The 23,210-nt window shown below is 41.6% G+C and overlaps 1 protein-coding gene across 1 annotated transcript in view; it reads right to left on the bottom strand.

The window, feature by feature from the left end:
- DSC3 (desmocollin 3) overlaps positions 1-22,585 on the bottom strand; it is a 42,425-nt gene extending 19,840 nt beyond the window's left edge. Inside the window, exons 1-9 of the mRNA XM_084780087.1 lie at positions 22,146-22,585; positions 12,273-12,357; positions 10,366-10,565; positions 9,357-9,479; positions 8,430-8,585; positions 7,116-7,260; positions 4,643-4,809; positions 1,636-1,770; positions 1,074-1,259 (exon numbers count right to left, since the gene is read on the bottom strand). Of these exons, the coding sequence (XP_084636213.1) occupies positions 1,074-1,259; positions 1,636-1,770; positions 4,643-4,809; positions 7,116-7,260; positions 8,430-8,585; positions 9,357-9,479; positions 10,366-10,565; positions 12,273-12,357; positions 22,146-22,214 (1,266 nt within the window). The 5' untranslated portion in view covers positions 22,215-22,585. The remainder of the gene's footprint in view (positions 1-1,073; positions 1,260-1,635; positions 1,771-4,642; positions 4,810-7,115; positions 7,261-8,429; positions 8,586-9,356; positions 9,480-10,365; positions 10,566-12,272; positions 12,358-22,145) is intronic.
- Positions 22,586-23,210: the final 625 nt, after the last annotated feature.

The raw sequence follows: 23,210 nt of genomic DNA, 5'->3' as shown, positions 1-23,210 counted from the left end.
ACATATACAGTCTCATCCATTGACTGTAACATACAATGTGCACAGTTCATAACTACTGTTCATGTTTAAATATTAAATGAGTTCACTATATGTAGGAATATACATTATGTTAAGTATAAAACTATGAATTTGCATACATAATGATAAATATTAGCTAATGGTCATGTTATAAATAATGGAAATAAGTACATTTCAAGGTTTGCTGAGGAGAAAACTTTCTAGTCTGTATATCTTAAATTCAGCAAAAATGAGCCAAGGACAATGCAGGAATGTGCTGGACTAGACATCTAATACTGAGATTGCATATCTGACTATTCACATTTGGACAGAACTTCCCAGAGTTGATATAAAATCCCTTTGAGCTCTCACATGGGAAAGCAAGTAAAACCAGCAAGGCTACCTCATAGCCCCATCAGTAGGTAAGTAGCCCTTACTCAGTGAATAGGCATAATGCCTGCCACAGGGCACTGTTATCTTTTCACTCTAGGGTAGAAATAGAGAAACTAATGTTCTTGTCAAGAAAGGCCTTCCTGCCCTTATGACTTGAGAGCAAGTATATAGAGTGTAATCAAACAGCAATGTGTACAATAAAAAATAGGTCTATTCGGTGCTGTCTGTATAATCCTGTATTCCCCGTAGGTATTGCCTAATAGGGATAAAATACAGCCATGCTTATTGCCTGAAGAGAATGAGAAGGCTGTGGGACTTCTAAGTCACATTGGCAATATCCACTCAAGAAGGTAAGTCTCCAATGAACACAACAAGGTAAAAAAAAAAAGTTTATCATATACACAGAAACCAGACCCAGGCTTGTAAGCTGTAAAGTGACCTGTGCGGAATTATACTAAGAACTTAAATGGAGGTGTCTAAGTGTGGGAGGGATGCCACTGGAGATACAGAGATCTGTATGGTTAGCAGTATTCAGGCATACTCTAGGAGACAAAAATGATGGAAGTCACGTGGGAATGGACTAACCAGTTCTCTTCCACCTTGGCTACCATAGGGTTCTGACTAAACCGTCGAGCAGATGAAACCACGAAGTAACACAAAGGTCTTACTGGTGATCCATTTACCTGCACAACACAGAGGACACCCTCGTTAGTGGCTGGGTCTGTAGTGATTTTGAAGTGCCCATTTTCATTTCCTTTTAAGATGGTGAAATTTGCCTTCCAGTTGGGACTGTTACTCAAGTCCTTATCATCTACAGGTATGCGCAAAATATCAACATTATATGTATTTTCCTCCACAGAAGTTTCATACTGGAAGAAAAGAAAGTCATTTTTAATATTCACTTGCAATAGAAAACTAACGTTTCTTAAGTTCCAAAAGAACTAGGCTTCACAATGTTTACATAGATGACCTAGAAGCATGAAAACAGAGAGTATTTATTCATGAAATTGTAAGATAAACAGTATTTCCTACAAATGTAGACTAATTTGTCCTTTAACAAGAGGAAGATAACATAAATACTAACATCGGGAAACAGAGGCCATAGGTAGATGCATATATTATATTTTTGAACTGCAGTTTTACTCATAAGTAACCTCACGCCTCAAAGTATGCCAGAAATTATCAGCCCAAGTTAATAAGCATAAATAGCCCAAACATATATAGACTCGGGTGTTCTGAACTTACTGCACTTTGTCTGAATGTGGGTGCGTTGTCGTTGGAGTCTTGCACTGTGATGATACAAGTCGATGTGCTGATCAATCCAAAAAATTGGCCGTTCATGTCTTGGACTTTCATTATCAGTTTGTATTTGTCTACAACCTGAAAGTAATACAATTTTTAGTCGACTCAGACACTTGTTTAGATTAATAAATGAAATCTGTTTTGCTCATTCTTTTGCTTGTTTTTGTTTGATTTCCACATTTAGCTATGCTCTTTTTTAATTAATTTATTTATTTTATTATAATTTCTTTACATTACATCTCAATTGTAATCTCCTCGTTCTTATCTTCCTGTTCCTACCCACCCTCCCGCTTCAGCTCTATTCCCCTCCCCTAGACCTCTGACCAGTGGGGTCCTCCTCTCCCACAGTCTAACCACAGCCTATCTGGTCTCATCTGGATAGCCTGCTCCCCATTCCTCTGTGTTCCCACAGGGCCTCTCCACCAAGGGCCACCAGAGTTCACAGAAAGCTCCAGAGTCCAAGCTATCCTCAGCTATACCCTTAACATTTGGTAGAGAAAGGTAATTTGGAAAATGTGGAACTTTACAAAAAGACATACTGAGAACTTAGGTGTGACCTAACAGAGAACAGGAAAGTCAGAGACGGAGTCCAGAGTAATGACATTTGGGTTCTATAATACTCTTGAGAAAATGTAAGCATTGTTTAGAGTGGTGGTTCTCAGCCTTCATATTGCTGTGACCCTTTAATATAGTTCTTCCTGGTGGTGACCCCAACCATAAAAGTATTTTCATTGCTACTCCATAACTGTGACTTTGCTACTCTTATAAATCATACGGTAAACCTTTTTGGAGATAGAGGTTTGTCAAAGAGGTTGTAACCCACAGGTTGAGAACCGCTGGTCTAGGGTAAGCTAACCTGGCATCATGGTTGACAGGTAGAAAGCCTTACACTAGACAGGTGGTCCAAACCTAAGGCAGTAGAAACAGAAGCAAAGGAAGGGAAATGAAATGCAGTGGGGAGTGAAAGTAGAGCAGGAATTGATAACTAATTCCTCACTTAAGAAAGAAGGAGATGGTTGAGCCAGGTATGCAGGGACAAGTTACATAGGCAGGTAAAAAATGCCACTACTAAGCATTATGGGAAATCCAGAATGAGATGGTTCTCTAAGGGCATCAGCATTACAGAAGAGGCAAGGAGAATTCGGACTATGAGTTCTGGCACTTCTGGAGTCTTCCTCTCATCCTTCATCTTCTGTTTTCATACTTTTGTAACCTGCTTAATCTGCCTAAACTCTATAGCCCCTCCCTTGACACCTACTTCAGTTCCTAGCATAACTGTGGTTCCTCTGCTAAGGCAAGTTATTGCTCTTAGCATATCAGAAGCCATATTGGTTTTATTACAAGGTGAAATTAAGTTTAAGTTTTCAGACTCTGCCTTCCAATGATTATGTCTCTTTGGTTTCATTTCTCAAGCTTTGTGTACTTTCTTACCTGGATACTCTGTAAAGTTCCCCAACTACAGAACCAACCAAATTAAAGGTCAGTTAGAAACACTTTGTCTGGCTAGTTAAAATGATGCAATGTTGCTTCCTACAACTGGATCCCTGGTTATTACCTGTTTGTGGTTTTGTTAGCTGGTTATTACCTGGTTATGGTTTTGTTGGCTGTTGCCTGGTTATGGTTTTGTTACTTGTTGAAAGTTTTTCTTATAAAAGTCTGCCTTAGATGAAGATTGATGTCATAGTCTGATGGGATTTAGAATCACCATGGAGACAAACATCCAGGTACATCTGTCTGTGAGGGAGTTACTAGTGTGCATTAACTCAAATGGGAAAACGCAGCCTAAATGTGGGCAGCACACCTCCACAGGACTGAATTGTAAGGAGAAAATGAACCACACATCAGAATTTGTCTTCCTCTCTACACTATGAGCACAATTGTGATAGCTACCTCAAGTTTTGGCCACCATGACTTCCCTGCCTTGGACTATACCCGTGAACTCGAGGCCAAAATAAACCCTTCATTCCTTCATTCCTTCATTCCTTCTGTCAGGTATTTTGTGGCAAGAACAGGAAAGCAGCTAGCACAATTATTATTGTTCCATGTTTTACCAAGGCTACAAAAAAATTAAATGGTGGTAGCTAAAACCTTGTGATAATTTGTATTCCTTTCTGTAGGTTCGCACATTCTTTCCTCTTTCTTTTAGCATTTTACTCCATTGATTTTTTTCATAACATTTGTCCTTGTCATAGTGATAATTCTAGGTACATTATTCCAGCTATCGTGGGGACAGTAGAAGTGTCCCAATAAAGTCAGACTGTACACGTGATTAATCTTCTTCAGTTAATATTGCTTGACTCTGAGTTAAATAGGCTAATCAAACAAACAGATAAATAATAACAAAAGATTAAAGACTTCTTAAAATAATTTGACTTGGGCAATCCATTTCTCCAACCGTCATATTTCTCATATTTAGATTGGATATTTATTATACCTTCCTAATCAATTGAGTAAATAAATGTAATATTAGGTTTTGTTTATATAAAGTTGAATGCAATTACCACATACATGACTATATGCTATTACTTATAAATTTAATTTTATTCCAATGAATACTTTTTTAAAAAACTATACACAACTAGACTAAACAGGATTGGGATAGAACTGCACTCAACAAAGAGGATAAACCTTATTGTCCTACATGATTACTGAAGACTTCACTGCTCAGGAACAAACTAGCATTACAGAATAAAGGAGATAAATCAATACCCAGTAGTTTTCTTAAGAAACACTCTGTGCCCCTCCTTATAAACACCAACCAAACTGCATTTCTGTTTCTTAGGATTTCTCTTACATACAGAAATAGAAATAATGTTTAAAAACCAGGAAACGTTGCAGGAATTCTCTTTCTCTTATACCTCAAATAAGAGAAGATAGAATAGCGAGGGCTCTAGTAAGTTGGAAGGGGTTAAACCCACAGTGAAAAGACTTTCCACGGTATGAATACTACCTCTCTGTCCATGTAGTGAGAGACAGTGGTGATGACGCCAGTGTCAGGGTGCACAGAAAAGAGCCCAGGTGACGATGGGCTCTGCTCCATGATGCTGTACTTGAGGCGTGTATGCATCGTGTCAGGTTCATCTCTATCCGTGGCACAGACCGTTCCCACTACAGTACCTATGTGTTTAAAAAGCAAACGTGAACTTGCAGAACGGCATAGTGTGTTTGGTGTCTATACTTTTCAACTTGTCACAATGACAGTGGAAACCTAATTTTAAAATGTGATTCTTGTCAAATGGGTCACAATTTTTAGACAGGACTCAGGAAAAAGACTTCTAATGCGGAATCCAAACATTCTGCCATTGAAAGGCACAGATTAAAATATTTGATCTTAAATTATAAAAAGTAAACTGTCAACCGAAAGTAATTTGAGAGCAGAGCATGGGGCAGTGCTTGCATTCCCAACACTAAAAACGCTGAGGCAGGAGGATTAGGATTTGGAATCAACCTGGGTTATATAGCAAGACCTAACTCAAAAACAAACAAACAAGGCTAAAAGAATTTCAATATGCATTCCCATATATTACAATAATAAGCCAGTGAGAGGCATAAACCATGTCTCCTAAAATAACTCAGTGTTTTATTATACTTTTAATTAATGGTTAAATGCAAACTCAGTATAGTTATATAAATGGTCAGATTTTTTTCATTTTAATTTATTCATTTATTGGGAGACACACCAAAGCACATTTGTAGAGGCTAAAGGACAATTTGCAGGAATCAGTTCTCTTCTTCTACCAGATGGGTCCCGGGGATCAGCTCAGGGCATCAGGTCTGGTGGCAAGCTCCTTTACCTGCTGAGCTAAATCATAAACCTTCAGGGTTTAGTTCGTGCTTTGCTGCCATCTCCTACTCGTTGGAAGACATTTCCCTGTGTCCCTTTCTTGCTCATCTTCTTGCTCTGCCTGCTATGATTTCACTTACTTTTACTTTTGTCTACTCTCCTTTAAGAGTTTCACACCATCAGTAGCTATGAACCTAATGGTAAGCTGTGCTTCAAGTAACCCAGACTAGTGGAAATTGAAGGGGCTTCTCTTGGTTTTCAGGGAAAGGTTTCAAAGGAAAACCCTTCCTGAAAACCAGGAAAGATGCAGCAGCACCATGGTATCATGAAGCTGAGGACATAGAAGTTCCTCTGACATGAACAAGCATATTTACAAGCTAAAGAACGCGAAGTGACTGCCATGACTTCTCTCAGTGACTTTAAAGGAAATGCAGCTAGGCTACAGTAAGATGTAAGCAATCACTAGAAATCCTACTGGGATAAAATATTAGTGATTGTGCCATAGTGCCTGATCTCACCTTTACAGTGGTATATATTCTTCAGAAGGGAAATCTCAGAAACAAGGCATGCCAATGATACAGAAATAAAACAATTGGCTTTCTACACTGAAGGTGAGTACTTAGGATGGAGTCTCTGTGATCTTTTTTCCTCAAATTATTCCAGTGTTTATTCTAAATTTCATGTAGTGAAGTAGTTCAAGGAAACAGACATTTAAAAAGAATATAAGATCTGTAGCCTCAGTCCCCATCATTTAATACTTCTCCACATTGAAATGTCTAAACTACACTTGTTTTTACTGTTCAGTCTACCCTCTGATTCCTCTCTTAAAAAGGGCATGACAAAACCACACAATGAGGAGATAAAGTAAAATTCATTTTACAGGCAGCACACAAAGCCTAACTTATAGCTACATCCCATGATTGATAATTAGTGCTACACTGGCAGTGCGGAAATTCCTCTAAGTTGCTGGTAAGAGGCATGTTGATTAGAATTGATGGCAGTTGATTACTGTTTTCTGATAAGTAGATCCTACATCTGTGTTGTCTCCTGATGGCTATGAATATAAAAACCCCAATGGAAAGATAGGGGCTTTTGGTTTTTTGTTTGTTTTATTTTCTTTTTGTTTTTGTTTGGGTTGGGTTGGGTTGGTTTTTGAGACAGGGTCTCTCTGTGTATCCTTGGCTGTCCTAGACTCACTTGGTAGACCAGACTGGCTTAGAACTCACAGAGATCCACCTGCCTCTGCCTCCAGAGTGCTGGGATTACAGGCGTGTGCCTCTGTGGGAAGATAGGTGTATTGAAAAAGTGTCTTGGGAACACAAGGACATGAGTTTAATCCCCAGAATCCACACTTTAAAGGAAACTGGTAAGGATGGTGTGCTCAGAATCTCAGACCAGATAGGTCAGAGACAGACAGATCTCTAGAGCTCAATGGCCAGCCAGGCTAGCCTACTTGAAAAACTCCAGGCCACTGAGAACACTCTCTCAAAACACAAGGTAAATTGTGACTTGAATATTACATTGGAGGCTGTACTCTACAAACACACTCATTCATGCAAATGAGAATAAACAACAAAAAATAAAAATCCCAGTGTCTCAAAACTATACACAAACATTTTTAACATAGAACCAGCCTTACCAAGTCTACTGCTTTCTGGAACTTCGAAGTTATAAACTGTTTCTGTAAAAATAGGGTAGTTGTCATTTTCATCCTCCACTTTGATGGGCAGCGGGAGAGGTAAATCTGCTGAATACCCATCTGCAGTGGATGCATAGGCAATCAACTGTGGGGGAGAGAAAGGCAACATCAGCATCCACACAGCACAGCACAGCACAGGAGACATGAGATGCGCTGCAGTCTTCCCTGCCAGGTACCATGCTCCACACTGAGATGCTTAAAGCAACTGGCGTTCAGCACAGAGAGAAACAGCTCTACTGGACATAATGAATGGGTTAAAAAATGTTGAAACATTGGAGATGAGTCTCCATATGCATTATTTGGAGGCACTGGGTGGACTTGTAACCCAGATTACAGTCTTTAATCTCTCTGACATGAGTAAGTTTCACTGGGAGAACGGTTGATTCATGGCTATTGGGGGAAAATCCTTCTACATAATCTATAAAGCAAAATATCCCAATTTTGTCCTTCTTGGGCTCTTACTGCATACCTCATAGACTGTTCCTTTAAATAATTCTTATTGCAAAACACATTTGCTAATCCCCTTGTTCCTCATTAGTCCAAGGAAATGTAACATCAGACAGGTTGTATTTCTCCTCAGTGTGTAATTATATCAAGTTGAACATTTCCTAACCAAAGGCAAAGAATGCCACATGAGGACATCGGTCAGATTGGTCCCTCAGCGTCTCTCATCTTTTAGAAGCAGACTCCTCCTTTGCAGTGGGGGAGCCTTCTTGATGAACCACAGGGTTGGTTCATGACCAATCTCTGTACTGTAAACTGTCTAAGTCAGTCCCCCACTGACTGTACATGTATCTGTTGTGTCAGAAAGATGAACTATTAACCTGTTTAGACTTGGTTTCCCACATTTATTCTTTTACCTCATCATCAGACATGGTCAGAAAGTAACACATGGTAGAAAGGAAAAACAGGTAACCAGAACAGTGCAGAAAGGGTGACTATGGCTCTGTCCTGGAGAATTGAAACTGTTCTAGTGACAAGAGAAATTGTCTGGCAAGCTAAAGCCAAACTCCTAAAACTGTACTCGAGTTTAGTGCTCAAATATGATTAAACCTCTTTGCTTCATTTCAGGATTGCCTAACCAAAACTGAGATAAAGGTTTGAGCAAGCATCCCAACACACAGCACATGCTATTGTTCTTTGACTTTAAGACATCCTCTAAGAGCAGAACTCAGGAAGAAATAAAAGCAGACAAGGACTCAGAGGAGAGACAGCAGATTAATATAGAGCCACATTTATCAATCAAACACCTACATCAAAAACATCATATTCTTCTCGATCCACAGGCTTAGTACAATACAGATTCCCTGTGTCTCTCTCTATGAAAAACAAATTCAGTGGTTCTTGGTCAACTCCACGTCCGCTTATTGAGTATAAAACGGTGTAGTTCTGAGCTGCATCAGACTGAACCTGAAAGAAAAATACACAGAGGTACACACTTAGCAATAAGTTTAAATGTTAATTTGTTTTCCGTGTGTGTGTGTGTGTGTGTGTGTGTGTGTGTGTGTGTGTGTGCGTGCGTGTGCATGTACATGCATGTGTGTTATATATTTTTATCTTTACAACATTTTAGTAGAAAAGAACAATGTAACCTATAAGTGGTAAGGGCAAGACCATGGCACACATATGGAAGTCAGAGGACAAAATACAGTAGTCGATGCTCTCTTTTCACAACATGAGTCCCAGGGACAGGACTCAGGTGTCAGGCTTGCTAACCAACACCTTTACTACTGAGCCATCTTACACATCCTGTTCTGCCATCTTCTTTACAGCTGAACCCACAGAAACTGAAAGAAGGGTAGAGCCCCATCTCATTTGTAGTTAGATATGGCTACATGAGGTCAAGTCAATGGGATATACATGAAAATAATATGAACAATAAAATACAAATAATAGTATAAAACAATTATGATGTAACAGATTATGTAAAAAAATGATGCATATCATTGGAGATCTGGCTGTGTTTGAGAAGGTGAAGCAAGCATTTCCACGTTTGAGGACAGGAATAAGACAGGCAAAGGCTATAGGTTGGCTTACACCATTAGCACGTCAGTCATTTTCCTATTGTATTCACTTGTATTTCATGAACAACTTCAGTCTTGTTTGCTTTTTTAAAAATGCTCCAATGTTTACTAAATCTGAGTAAAGCAGACTCTCCACTTAGAAGCAATGAATACCTACCTGTTGAAGAAACAACGGGAAGGGACCCAATGAGTTCTCTTGCATGGAACAAGGAATGGGTGCCCATCTTCTCTTGGCTCTCCTGAGGAAGGTTTCCTTAGTGTGTCGCTTCTTCTTCAGTGCCTGAATTTAAAGGAGAAAATAGACATCAGAAACATCACAGTCAGGTGAACCGTGGAAACAAAATGTATGTCCTTCACTGCTCCATTGACATGCTCTGTCCTATATGCAGCGACTGGCCACATGACATATAGTAGTTTGTGTTAACTAATACTAATTTAAATGGAAAGCTCTATCCTTCCATTACACACATGTACGCTAAGCACTGAATAACCATTAACATTGGATCACTGTACCAGATACTAGAGGTTACAGACCATTCTAGAACATTTCTAGAAAGTTCCACCGGATGCTTTTGAAATGACTATTTTATTTTATGTTGTAACAAAGTGAAACACTTGGTTTCGTGGCCATCATTAACAATTAATTTCTTATTAAATATTTGATAAAGTGCTAAGCAATCATTTAATTAGCATTACCACTTCATTGGCATGTATTAGGTATAGGGCAATTGAAATCTTCCATCTTTTTCTGACTTCATTCACAGTGCTGCTCCTCATGAGTGTTTGGGCTAATAAGAAACTCTAAGCTCTGTGATAGAAGAGGTACCAGACTGATTCTAGAACAGAACTGTCATTAGCTAGAAATCAGACATACACAAAAGCCTCACGGAGGGGGCTGAACACCAGAAAGTTCAAAGCCAGCATTTAACTGGTGTGGAGAAAGGTTTAGGAACAAAAGGCAAAATGAAGCAAGTGGATGGAGAGAAAAGAGATGGAAACTATCAGGAGCAACACAGGAGAGAAGAGGAGAAAGAGAAAGAAGGCAGAGGGGACAAGAGGGAAAAGCAAAGACAGTGTTTCTCCACTGGCCCTCTTAGCCATTTTTAAGAAAGGAATTTTATTAAGAAGAGCCCCATGCTTGAAATTTTCCAGTGCGTATTACATACCTTCTTCTTGTGTTCCAGGATTACAGTGATCTCTTTCTGTGTTTGTGTCTTTGAGTCAGAAAGCTGAATGGTAAATGATCTTTTCTCATCAGACAGCACAACGGCTCTGGTTGGATACACTGACCCATCATCTAGAACTCTGAAGTCAGAATCGCTTGGCCTGACGCTGTCAGCAGAGCGGAGGCACTCTTTCAAATTAACTGCCAAGAGAAAGTTTCCAGTTGTGAGGAGGAGATGCATGCGTGAAGGAAATATATGTTAACGTAGTGAACATGGTGGTGAAAACCAAGCAGTTTGCATTTGTAGAAGCCTTAATAGTCCTCTTTCATACTTACACATGATAGTTTTGTTTTAAATAAAACTGATGGTTCCTGACTATATTTTTCTATTGAATGAGATGTTTTAAACATTAATGTGCTTCTAGGAGGCTTATGAAACTGATCTTCCACTAAATAGGTGAACACATGACTCTCATGACAATGGCGAGCCACACGCCCTCATGTACACCTGAATAAACACAGTGAAATTTCCCTCAGCAATACACTGAGAGTGGCTTAAGATGCACCTGCCTTTAGTCAAAAGATACACACAGATACACATAGAATAAGAAACACATGAACTTGACAGTCAAGTTAAAAAACAAAACCAACCGGTTCTTGAATTGCTCATGGCAATTTTTTTTGAATCTTCCATCCCACAGACACAGCTTTCCGTGGCCCTCTATAGGAACACCAGCTTCCCTATTGGGGAACTCTACCTCCTACTAATAGGTAATGGTATCTAAGTATTAAAACCCGACTGTTTCTATCCCATTCTTTATCTGCTTTTACAGAAGCCAAACTGATGGTGCGTAAACAATTACCTACCTAAGGACCACTTTGCTTCATGTGAATCTTTGCTTTAACCCAAACCTGATATGAATGGATGTTTCACCAAAAGGTTGTAGATGTTTTGAGGACTAAAAATATATCTTCTTATCCTTATATTTTTAGATAAGTGATTCCTTCTGGTTTATTCTCCCAGCAGAAACCATACCCCTCTTTACAGCTTTCTTTTTTCTTCCCACATAGGAAAAGGGATATTAATTTGATGAAACTGGCTGAGACAATTTAGTTCAAAAGTGAACACTTGGTCAAAAAGGTAATTTTCATATTTCTTGAAAATGTATTTCTCTTTTAAAAATCACAGTGATTTTTTTTACACACACATACACATCACTTGGGCAGAGCTGCCCAGCTGCTGGGAGACACTGAACTTCCTTCAGCTCCTTGGGTCTCCATTGTAAAGGACAACTGTGTACAGTTATGAGGGGGAATGGACATTTTGTTATGCTTCTCAATTGAGGTATAATACGGCCCCAAGGCTGTCAAGATGGTTTAGAGGGAAAAGGTGTTTGCTGGCAGCCCTGACACTCTGAATTTGATCCCTGAATGGTGCTCACAGAATGGAAGGAAAAAAAAATCCCACAAGTTGTCCTTTGATCTACACACATACACACACACACACACACACACACACACACACACACACACACACTAGCACAAACACACGCAAACACAAAATAAATAAAATAAAATTTAAGTTTAAAATAAAAGAATACTGCTATATTCCTCTTCAATGCTTATTTATACATCTGCAATGCTCAAACCGCAGAGTGTTTAAAGTGTAATATTTTAAACTGATAAAAGATTAATGATTACAAAAATATTAATTGGAAAATAGCCCCATAACTAACCACCAAATTCAACAGCTAAAGGGTCAATGATGTATATTTGAAATAATGTTCAATTGTCTCAATTTCTAGGTCAATGTAGACCACCTCTGAGGGCAAAGGAGACGCCCCATACTGCTGACAGACTAAGGGCACTACCCATCAGTGTCACAGAGACTGTTCAGTAAGTCCTCACCTCTTCCGATTATCTGGTCTGCCTCTAGTGTCACCGGTACATGAAACGTCACCTTTTTACAAGCTTCACCAACAAAACCGAAGACCTAGAAATCATAAAATGACACATTAGTTCATCAGAGAATAAGAAACAAACCATGTGATTGTCTCAGTCAATGGAGAACAAGCAATTGACAAGCTCTACCTGACATTTATGATAACAGCCTCAACATTCTAGTGGCAGACTAAAACCTGCTTAACAAAGAGAGTGTGTGTTAAACTGACAGCTAAGTTCATACTTAAAGTGAGAATGACTAAATGCTTTCTTCCGTTATTGGAAATAAGGCAATGACTCCTACTCCCACCACTTCTATGTGACATTGTATTAGAGAGTCTCATCAGGGCACTTACACAAGAAAGTAACTGATCTAGGTAAACCAACAAATGCATTGGAGAGGAAGAAATAAAACTCTCTAATCATAAATATTATATTCAGATCATACATATAACAAGAACTCCACCATGTTTGGGGGAGCAACAAAACAAATAAATGAGTTCAGAAGGATTGTAGGAAATAAGATATGCATTAAAAAGTGGATTGTTTGGGCCACCGAGGCAACTCAGTGGGTAAAAGTGCCTGCCTCCAAGGCTGAGGACCTGAGTTCAATACCCAGAACCCACAGCACATGATGGCAGGAGAGAACTAAAACCCACCATCATTTCCTTTGACTTTCACAAACATACCATGGTGGGTGCGTACGCACCCACGCACACACACATACACACACACACACACACACACACACACACACACACACACACAAATATTGTGATAGATTGTTTTCCTGTAAACTAATGAAAATAATGGAATGAAGGGAGGGGAAAGGAAGGATGGAGGAAAGGAGAGAGGGAGGGGAAAGGAAGGATGGAGGGAAGGAGGGAGGGAGGGAGGAAGGGAGATACTAAAGCAGTTCCATTTAGGATGAAATATTTTGAAATACACTTTTCAAAGACATACAAAATCAGACCCCTTTAGAGGGTCAAACAAGCCTTTCACAGGGGTCACCTAAGACCATCAGAAAACACAGATATTTACATTATGATTCATAACAATAACAAAACTACAGTTATGAAACAATACAAATAATTTTATGCCTGGGGATCACCATAACATGAAGAGCTGTATTAAAGAGTTGCACCATCAGGAAGGCTGGGGACCACTGATCTAGTTGGAAGAAACCTATCCAAGCTCTTTCACTGTCATATTGACAATTGCTAATTTTATGGTGTTGGTAATGTTGAAGGAGGCTTTGGCCCATACAACCCCCAGATTCCTACTATTAAAACCTTTACTGGAAGGGGAAAAGTACTGAAAACAATAAAATAGGGTGAGCAAAGTTTTAAAAGACCCAAATAAATGTCATCTCCACCAAACTCTATTGAATCTTATATATTTTTAAGAAAATTGGCCATTTAGCCAGATGAGGTGGTCCACACCTGTAATCCCAGCACTCAGGAGGCTGAGGCAAGCAGATCTCTGAGTGCAAGGCCAGCCTGGCAAAGGGAGGGAGGGAAGGAGGAAAGGAAGGAGGGAGGGAGGAGGGAGGGAGGGACGTGCATGTGCATCAATCCTTAAGGAAATGCAAGAGATGCACTCCAAAAAGAAGGATGTTGGATCACTAACAGTATTCAGTTTTGAATGGGGAAGCTCAAAGCTCCACTCACCAAAGCCAAGTGCTGTTAACATAGATAAATGTGTAGATACTGAAATAGAAATGTCATCCTAGAAATAATCCTCACTTCTGTAAATAATGAAAATCAGTATTAAAAAAAAAACCTTTTTAATAGAGGGTTTTCATGCTTAAGAAGATGAAAAAATTACCCAACAGCATGAGGCACTAAGGAAATGCCCATTCAAACCATGAAATACCTGCTAGGAGAGCTAAAATTAAAACGGAAGAAAATAACAATTGCTATTGAGAATGTGGGAAAACTAGAACCCTCTGGTATTGTCCATGGAAAGAGAAGGTGATATAGACATAGTTACAGTTTCTAAGAGAATTAAACATCAAATAAAGATATAATCCAGCAAACCTAGCTGTTTAAAAGCTGTGTCCACAACAACTTCTATGTGTATAGTCATCACAGCACTCTTGATAAGGACCAAAAAGTGCAAACACATCCACAAGCTAGTGAAGAGCTCAACAAAAGAGGGACCACACCCAGCAGGGGATCAAGACTGATGCTGGGACTTGCTGCTGGACTCTTGGCAGAGTGCTGAGAGTGGTACAGAAGAATGGGGGCCATAGAAGGACCCAGAGGGTTCAGGAACCCCACAAGGACACCATCAAGACTAGTGGATCTGCACCCAGGGGCCCTACACAAACTGTTGCACCAACCAACCAAGGACAATGCATGCAGACAACCTAGACCCTCTGCTCAGATAGAGCCAATGGACAGCTCATTCCCCATGGTTGTGAGGAGAGTGGGGGCTGCCTCTGACATGAACTCTGGTGCCCCCTAACTGATCACCTCCCCTTGGCAGAGAAATCTTGCAGGCACACAGAGGAAGGGGATGCAGGCTACCCTGATGAGACTTAATAGACTGTAGTCAGAGGGTGGGGAAGAAGGGCCCCCATGTCAGAGGTTTAGGAGAACACAAAAGGATGGAAAAGGAAAGGAAGGGGGGAAGAGGAATATAAGAATGAGGGGATAACAATAGGATATAATATGAAAATTGTAATAAATAAATAAAAATAATGTGATCTAGTCACTCAATCGGATACTATTCTGCTATTTAAAAACTCAGAATACTGATCCACACTAAAACATTAATAAATCTTTCAACATTACACCATCAGACACAATAGAGGCAGTGTTTCTATGTGATTTTATTCTGAGCAGTTTCCCCCAACAGACAGAAGACAGTGCTGGTTGCCTCCACTGGGGAAAAGAAAGAAGTGACTAGAAATGGGCTCAGGGCTTCTTGGGAAAGCTGTGAAGAGCTCCAAAGCTATGCCCTGGCGATCATTGTGCACTCTGAGTTTCCTGAAATCCACTGACTTGTGTGCCTCAGAGAACGCAATGCTCTCAGACAAGACCTCAACAAGTCTGTTTGAAATTAATACAAGGTACATAACTGACAAGAATATGATCCTTTAGACATCCACCTCTGTCTCTTTTAGATCTTCAAATTCAGACACACAATCTCAGGAAAACACTGTGAGAACCATGAAGAAGGACGTTAGCTCTGATGTTTGGTCATGACGAGGATTTAAGAGGTTAACTCGTGGTATCTTAATAGTGCGTGTAGATATAACAGATCCAGGGCCTTACTCTAACATTGACATATCCTAACATTAATTGAAATTCTCAACATCATCTTATCATTCCTCTATATGAATAGATATTTATATTGTTTTTGTTTTTTCCATTATAAGATAATAAGCTGAGCATCCCTTGCAGGTTCAATAAATTAAAGTATTTAATACATACCTGCCGTACTCTTAAGCCTCACTGGTTATTAATAAATTGTTTACCACATCTTATGATTCATGTGGCTGGAACACAGATGTACATTTCTCATACTCTCTTACAAATGTTTTGATTCTTTTTTAAAATATTAATCTGTTGACTCTCATTTGCATTTTTAAATTTCTTTAAATATTTTTTTTTACCTTGCGTGCCATTTACCTTCTGTTTGGGCATTCAATTCATCCTCCCCTCATCTTCCTTCACCAGGGTTCACTGTGTAGCCCTGGCTGCCGTGGAGTTCACCATATGGACCAGGCTGTCATCAAGCTCACAGAGATCACCTGTCTCTGCCTCGGTAATGCTGGAATTGAGGCCATGCTCTACTATACTCAGCTTAGTTTACTTTTTGTTAATTGCAGGGTTTCTTAGTTGCAAGATTCCTATTTTGCACAATTTGTGGCATTCTTTTGTAAGTGGTTACAATTATAAAGTAAACAACTTTGTTATTTCTTTTGTATTTTTAATCAATTGTATTAATACTTCCTTCCGGCTTGGTTATAATGAGTTAATGACCCTAACCTATTATAAGCGTATATCCAGTATTGTCTTCTTGAATTGTGAAGCCATTTCTAACCTCTAGGCCTCTGTTCATTTCCAGTATATCCTTATCTCTTGCTGCACACTGACAGCATCCTCCCTGTCCTAGCTCAGGGTCTTACACCACAGTATGTATAATATGTAGTAGCCCCATGTGCAAACTCTTCTGGACCTCCCGCCTGGCTCTATCCATGTACACGTACATTAGTGTTCTATCGTTCCACTTAATACAGCTTTGTATCAAATCTTATTGCCCGTGATGAAGGCCCCAGTTCCTACATCGCCTTCCTGTAAATTGTCTGCTTATTTTGAAATGACTACAGATTTGCTCTGCTAACATATCATTATCATGTTAAAACCCAGTAACGGATTTTCCCCCTTTCCTGAGGCAACCCTTAAGACTTAACGTTTAGATACGCCATGAGTTTTGCTGGCTGCTATGTCTCTCATCATTTCCCATATATGGTGTCCACAGTGACAGTAGACACCTTTCTAACTTTGCTCAGTCCTCATAAAGTGAGCTACGCAGAGTCCGCTGATTTCTGTTCTCAGCACTCTGATCTGTGGCCATTCTGTATAGTTCTGCGAGAACTCGCTCTTGACTGGGCTACTGAATCTTAAGGAGTACAGAATGTTTGGGCTTCCCTTCAAGTTGCTCAACCCGAGTTCAATCTCTAGAACCCACATGGTGGAAGGACAGAACTGAATTCTCCATTTTGTTCTCAGACTCCCTCATACAAGTGTGGGTTCTAACTCTGGCACCCATATGATAGAAGAAGAGAACTTATTTCCTCAATTGCCCTCTGACCTTCACACATGTACCATTGTTGCCCTCCGCCCAAATAAATAGATAAATGTAATACATTTTAAGATACAACATACAAAAACTTTATTTTTAAAAAAAATGATGAATTGACAATTTGAATTTTAAGAAAACCTATAAACGGAGAACTCCAAAGAGTAACTTCAAATATCTGATTTGGAAAATATGTTAAAATAGCTTTAAAATATGATACGTTTTATTTTACAGCATTATATAAATTTTACTAGTGATGTGATTAAAAACTCAGAAATGCCATTCAGTTCTGATTCAAAACTCTAACGCCAAATGAAGAGTGAGAGATGAAAGATGCTATCTGCAATTGTTTTATTTTTAAGCAGTTCAACTTTATGAGGTCAACACAGAAAAGAGACTTTCTCAGTACACCTTTCTCCACCAAAAAGCCTGTGTAGCTATAGAATGGGTTGAGTGTGACTCAGTGGCAGAGCATGTCCCCAGCATGGACACAGCCCTGAACCCTGGCTGGTTCACCAGCCAGAGATACAGAAGATACAGAAGAATCATGACAGTTGATGCCATGGATGCCCTGCCTGAGGTACAAAGGGTACCTTGACTGAGCAGAGTGATTGACAGTAAAATTTAAACCTTCCCTTTCTCCTGTAGACATTTACCTTCTGCAAAAATGAAAACATCAGCACTCAGATTCTTACCACCTCCAGGATAAGTGTTAAGGTCTGCCGCTCTGTAGTCTCAGCAGTTAGATGATTCTAATAAACATCCTTCTGGCCAAGCTCATTACAGGATGGAACTCTGGTTCAGAGGGAAGTGTGACTAATCACAGGCCTCCAGAGGTGCCTTATATGGAAGGCACTGGGCATGAGGATTACAACAGGGTCAAAAAATGTACCTAGCCTTGCACTTATTCCATAATCAAAAACTGCTCTGAGGCCTAGTTATCTCAATATACTATCACAAACCTCTTGTTAAAAAGTGCTGATTTCCAAATTGGGAGTAGGACAGGCTAAGCTGATAATGAATAAGCCTACATACGTTAAAGTTCTGACTTTCTTTCTTTCTTTTATTGGGGTGTAGGATCCTACTGCATAGCCTCACAGCCTAAAGCTTGCTATGTAGACCAGGCTGAGGAGACTAGCAATCTTCTTGACTCTGCCTCTGGGGTGCTGAGATTAAAGGCACACAGCACTATCCTTGGCTTAAACTCTGGCTTTCTTATAATGAGGCTTCGAAATAAATCTGCTTCTCCTTCACTTATTTATTTGCCACAACCCTTTTTCACTAATAAAAGTCAATATAAATTTCTGTATTTCCTTTTACTCTAAGTACATTCACCTGTCCTCTAGAGCTAAGTCTTCCTGGTAAAGGGTCCCTCGTTAATTAATGATATGCAACATAAAAAGATGGCAGGCATGTTTATCAGTTGCAGGTGAGTTTATATGCTCCAGGGAGGGAGAGTAGAGAATGGGGAAGGGAGAATCGAAAAGGGAGCCCTTTTAGGAAAACGCATCCCACTTATCAATTCTAAAAGCTAATGAGACCTCAAGGGGGGACTTGATGTGAACAGCACTAAACATGAACATTAGTGATTCTGTTCTCAGGGAAGAGCAGAGAACAGCCAACCCGACATTATTTCCCCACTCCTGAGAGTTTGTTCTCACATTAAACGGGGAAGACACTCTAAAATAATGCTTTAGAACTTTCATTAATTGTGAGTTGATTGTTTTTGTATTGTTTTGTTTTCCTAGTCGGCCTTCTCCTCCCCCAGCTGTATTCTATGGCAGATCAGAGTAAGGGTAGGAAAGAGATGCAGAAACCTGCCAATTGGAAAGATGCCTTCACTTGCCAATAGCAGGAGAGGTGGGATGGGGTGGAACATGTGATGGTGGGGTGGGATGTGGAAGGTGTGATGGGGTGAGTGTGGAAGGTGTGATGGGGTGAGTGTGGAAGGAGTGATGGGTGAGTGTGGAAGGAGTGATGGGTGAGTGTGGAAGGTGTGATGGGGTGAGTGTGGAAGGAGTGATGGGTGAGTGTGGAAGGTGTGATGGGGTTGGTGTGGAAGGTGTGATGGGGTGGGTGTGGAAGCTGTGATGAGGTGGGTGTGGAAGGTGTGATGGGGTGGGTGTGGAAGGTGTGATGAGGTGGGTGTGGAAGGTGTGATGGGGTGGGTGTGGAAGCTGTGATGAGGTGGGTGTGGAAGGTGTGATGGGGTGGGTGTGGAAGGTGTGATGGTGTGGGTGTGGAAGCTGTGATGAGGTGGGTGTGGAAGCTGTGATGGGGTGGGTGTTGAAGGTGTGATGAGGTGGGTGTGGAAGGTGTGATGGGGTGGGTGTGGAAGCTGTGATGAGGTGGGTGTGGAAGGTGTGATGGGGTGAGTGTGGAAGGTGTGATGGTGTGGGTGTGGAAGCTGTGATGAGGTAGGTGTGGAAGGTGTGATGGGGTGGGTGTGGAAGGTGTGATGGGGTGGGTGTGGAAGGTGTGATTAGGATGAGGTGGAAGGTATGATGGGGTATAGAAAGTGTGATGGGGTGTGGAAGGTGTGATGAGCTATCAGGGTTTAACTGGGGTGGAAGATGTGGAAGGTGTGATGGGGTAGACGGTGTGATTAGGGTGGGTGTGGAAGGCGTGATGGGGTGGGGTGGAAGGTATGGTGGGTGGCTGTGGTAGGTGTGATGGGGTGGGGTGAAAGGTCTGATTGGGAGTCTTTCATTTGGGCTAAAGACTTGTGTAGAAAACCAGCCTTAGGACAGGCCAGTGTTTTTAGAGTTCTATGATTAATTGTTACGGAATTAAAGGTGTTTCTCAAATGTTCCCACTTATATTATGCTCAAATGACACTGAGTCAAGAAACAACACAAACAAAAGCATTCAGTCATGAAATTCAACATTTTTATAAACTGGGGGCTACTGATGAGACAAAAGAGCAATCTGTGTGCGTGCTACAGTTTCTGAGTCCATCGTTTAATGTAAACTCAGGGCAATTTCTTTTTTTCTGTATGTATGAATGTATGTATATATGTATGTATGTATGCATGTATGTATTATTCTTTCATACATTACTAGCCCAACCACATTTCCCCTCCCTCGTCTCCTCCTAGCCCCACCTCCCCACCTTGCCTCTGCCCCCAGATCCACTCCTCCTCACTTTCCCTTCAGAAAAGAGCCAGCCTTCCAAGGATCTCAAGTAAACACAGCCTAACAAGTTACAGTAAGGTTAGACATGTACTTCATATCAAGAGTGAACCAAGCAATCAGTAGGAGGAAAGAGGAGGGTCCCAAAGCAGGCAAAAGAGTCAAAGACAGCCCCCACACCTACTGCAATTCTTTTTCAAATGACCCTGAAGGAGTGAGCCCTGGAGCAGAGTGGATTCACCTGTTTAGACTCGCTTGCATCTTCTGGCCTGGACACACCGGCACTCTGATCCACAGTCCCCTGGCTAATAGTGCCTTGCCCTTCTGTGCCCTCCCCTCCAGCTAATAGCCTGGATCTTGAGAGCAGAAAACATGCAGCCCTTTCTTGTTTCCTAATTCCTTGTTCAGTGAAAATGTAAAACAGCGAAGTCACACTTTTAAACAGAAATGTTGGAAATTCATCAGCACATCGATCCCAGAATAACACAGCATGTTAAGGTCGAGGGTGGGGGCGGTCTTGTTCACAGTCACTTAAAACTCCAACTCTTACAGTTACAAGGTGAATTGATGGGCTTGTTTGTAATTTTTTTCTGGCTCATAAATGTATTTCAGATCATGAATACCAGTCAGATATCTGTAACTCCTTGATTTAAAGAGGGAATAAACTTGGGCCCACCTGCCATCAACTTGGATCCAGGATTAGGCAAAAACCCGCATAAGGTGGTATGTGTCCGTAATGCCAGCACAGTGAAGGTGTTGGTGGGAGGATCAGGAGGCCAAGGCCATCCTTAACTACATACAAACAAACAAACACGGTCTGAAAAGCACAGTGGACCAGCTCTCTACTCAGATGGGGTCCGCTTGCCTGTCTTTAGAACATAGTAGTGGTAGTAACATCCTCCGTTCCTGTGTGTGTGTCATTAACGCTAGCTAGGACAAGCCTGAAGTTTTACAGGTTACCGTATGGTCAGAATTCCTAATTCTCCCCACAAATTCTGCCTGGCTTTAGAAAACTGTCGTTAACTTCTTTTCCAGGAAGACCACAATCTCAGCCTTGGGTCTTGAGGACACAGAAGATTCCAGTATATGCTCTACACAGGAACAGTGACTCTTCTGAGCCAACCTAAAGACACCAATCGCCATTGTTGCTCCCAGGGACCTCCAGAGCAACCTTTTAGCAGCCGTCCCACACCTGGATCTCTAGCACACAGGGCTCAGGCGAGCAAGCAGGCTTCAGGGAAACAGGTTGGGCCAGCTCTATGAACGGTCTTTGGGACGCAGAGCTGAGAACACCTTTCTCAGAGACATCCCCAGGGCAGCATCCAGGGACAGTTTTGGCCCTGCGCTAAAGTCCCCACCTGGGGCTCAGTACATGTCCAGGACAAGGAAGTCCCTGGAGTGTCATCACATCTGCCTTTTGCTAAGTCATGGGTCCTAAATCCAACACACACACACACACACACACACACACACACACACACACACACACACACACACACACACACACACTGTCCTCCTCCGTTTTCACTCAATTCTTTTTAGTCCCAATCATCACCCCAACTTGGGAGCTGCCAACAGGGAGCAAACCGCATCTGCTGCCCACCTTTGACGAAGATACCAGCACACAGAAGAGCGGAAAAGCCAAAGGACGACTCCTAACTCAGAAATCGCCTACAGCAGCCCAAAACACAAATCTGAGCTGCGAATAACTTTTCGCCTGTCACCCCTCCAGATAAGAACTTGAACCAGATTAAGAAATAAACTGAGACAATCAAAGCATCACTTTTTCCCTATTGAGCTCCCCCCACCCCCGCCGCCCCCCAGTGACCAGAGAGGATCCACCTTTTTCCCTTCCCCATCTAGGTCCCCATCTGATTGCACCCACAGGTGGCTCACCCAGAGGGTCAGCAGCAGCTGTGTGCCTGGAGCCCTGTAAGGCAGGCTTCGGAGCCCAGGGATCGCCATTGCTCGGTGCAGCCTCAGGAGAACTCCAAGCGGGGACTCTGGGAGCCAGGGCACAGGAGATTTTTTCCGCAGCAGCTTGTCTAGAAGTCCTTCTGGTCTCTCTCAAGCGTCTTTGCCCAGGAGCCTGTTCTCGCCTGAAACTGGATTGGACCAAGCAGACGCTGGGTGGCCCCTCCTAGTTATTTCTCAAGTTTTATCACCTCCGGGCCGCCTTAGAGCTGCCTGAGCCTGCCCTGAGCTCTCTGCAGCCGCCAGGGAGCTCACTCCCCAGGAAAGCGGTCTGGGCCCATCCTCTGCCAGCTCTCCCACACCCCTCATCTGCCCCGAAGGGGTTGCCGCCCAACCTTACCCACCGCGTCCCCTTCGCTGACACTGCTCTGAGCATCCATCCCTACTACCAAGCCAGATCTGCCTGTTCTGACTCCACTCTGGGTGCCAGGAACACACACACCTGATGGGATCATAGGATCCTCCCATCCAGTCCACTGCCATGCAAAATCTGGGCAATCTCTTCACACGTTGAAACAAGACCCAGGTAGTCTCTTCAAACCTCATTAACATGAAAAAAAATAACCACTAAGGAAAATTGTCTAGAATGTCCTAGATTATCAGTGCCAGATATTAAAATCAGAGAAAAGAAGTGCTTTCCTGACCATTTATCCACATCCCCAAAGACTGCCTTTGTGCTTTCAATACTGGCAATATTTGTGGCCTATAAGAAGGGGAGAAAGAGAGAGAGACAGAGAGACAGAGAGACAGAGAGACAGAAAGACAGAGAGACAGAGAGACAGAGAGACAGAGACAGAGACAGAGACAGAGACAGAGACAGAGACAGAGACAGAGACAGAGAGACAGAGGGAGGGAGAGAGAGAGAGAAGAGAGAGAGAAGGGAGGGAGGGAGGGAGAGAGGCAGGGAGGGAGGGAAGGAGGGAGGGAGATAGAACACCTCCTGTTCTCCCAACCCCTTTTGCCTTGACTCCAGGGAAAGCTGTGCTT

The sequence above is a fragment of the Acomys minous genome (assembly GCF_964271855.1).
Source record: "Acomys minous genome assembly, chromosome: 4".
NCBI classification, from domain to species: Eukaryota; Metazoa; Chordata; class Mammalia; order Rodentia; family Muridae; genus Acomys; species Acomys minous.
Note: the sequence above shows the minus strand (reverse complement) of the source record. Positions and strands in the feature narration are given on the sequence as shown.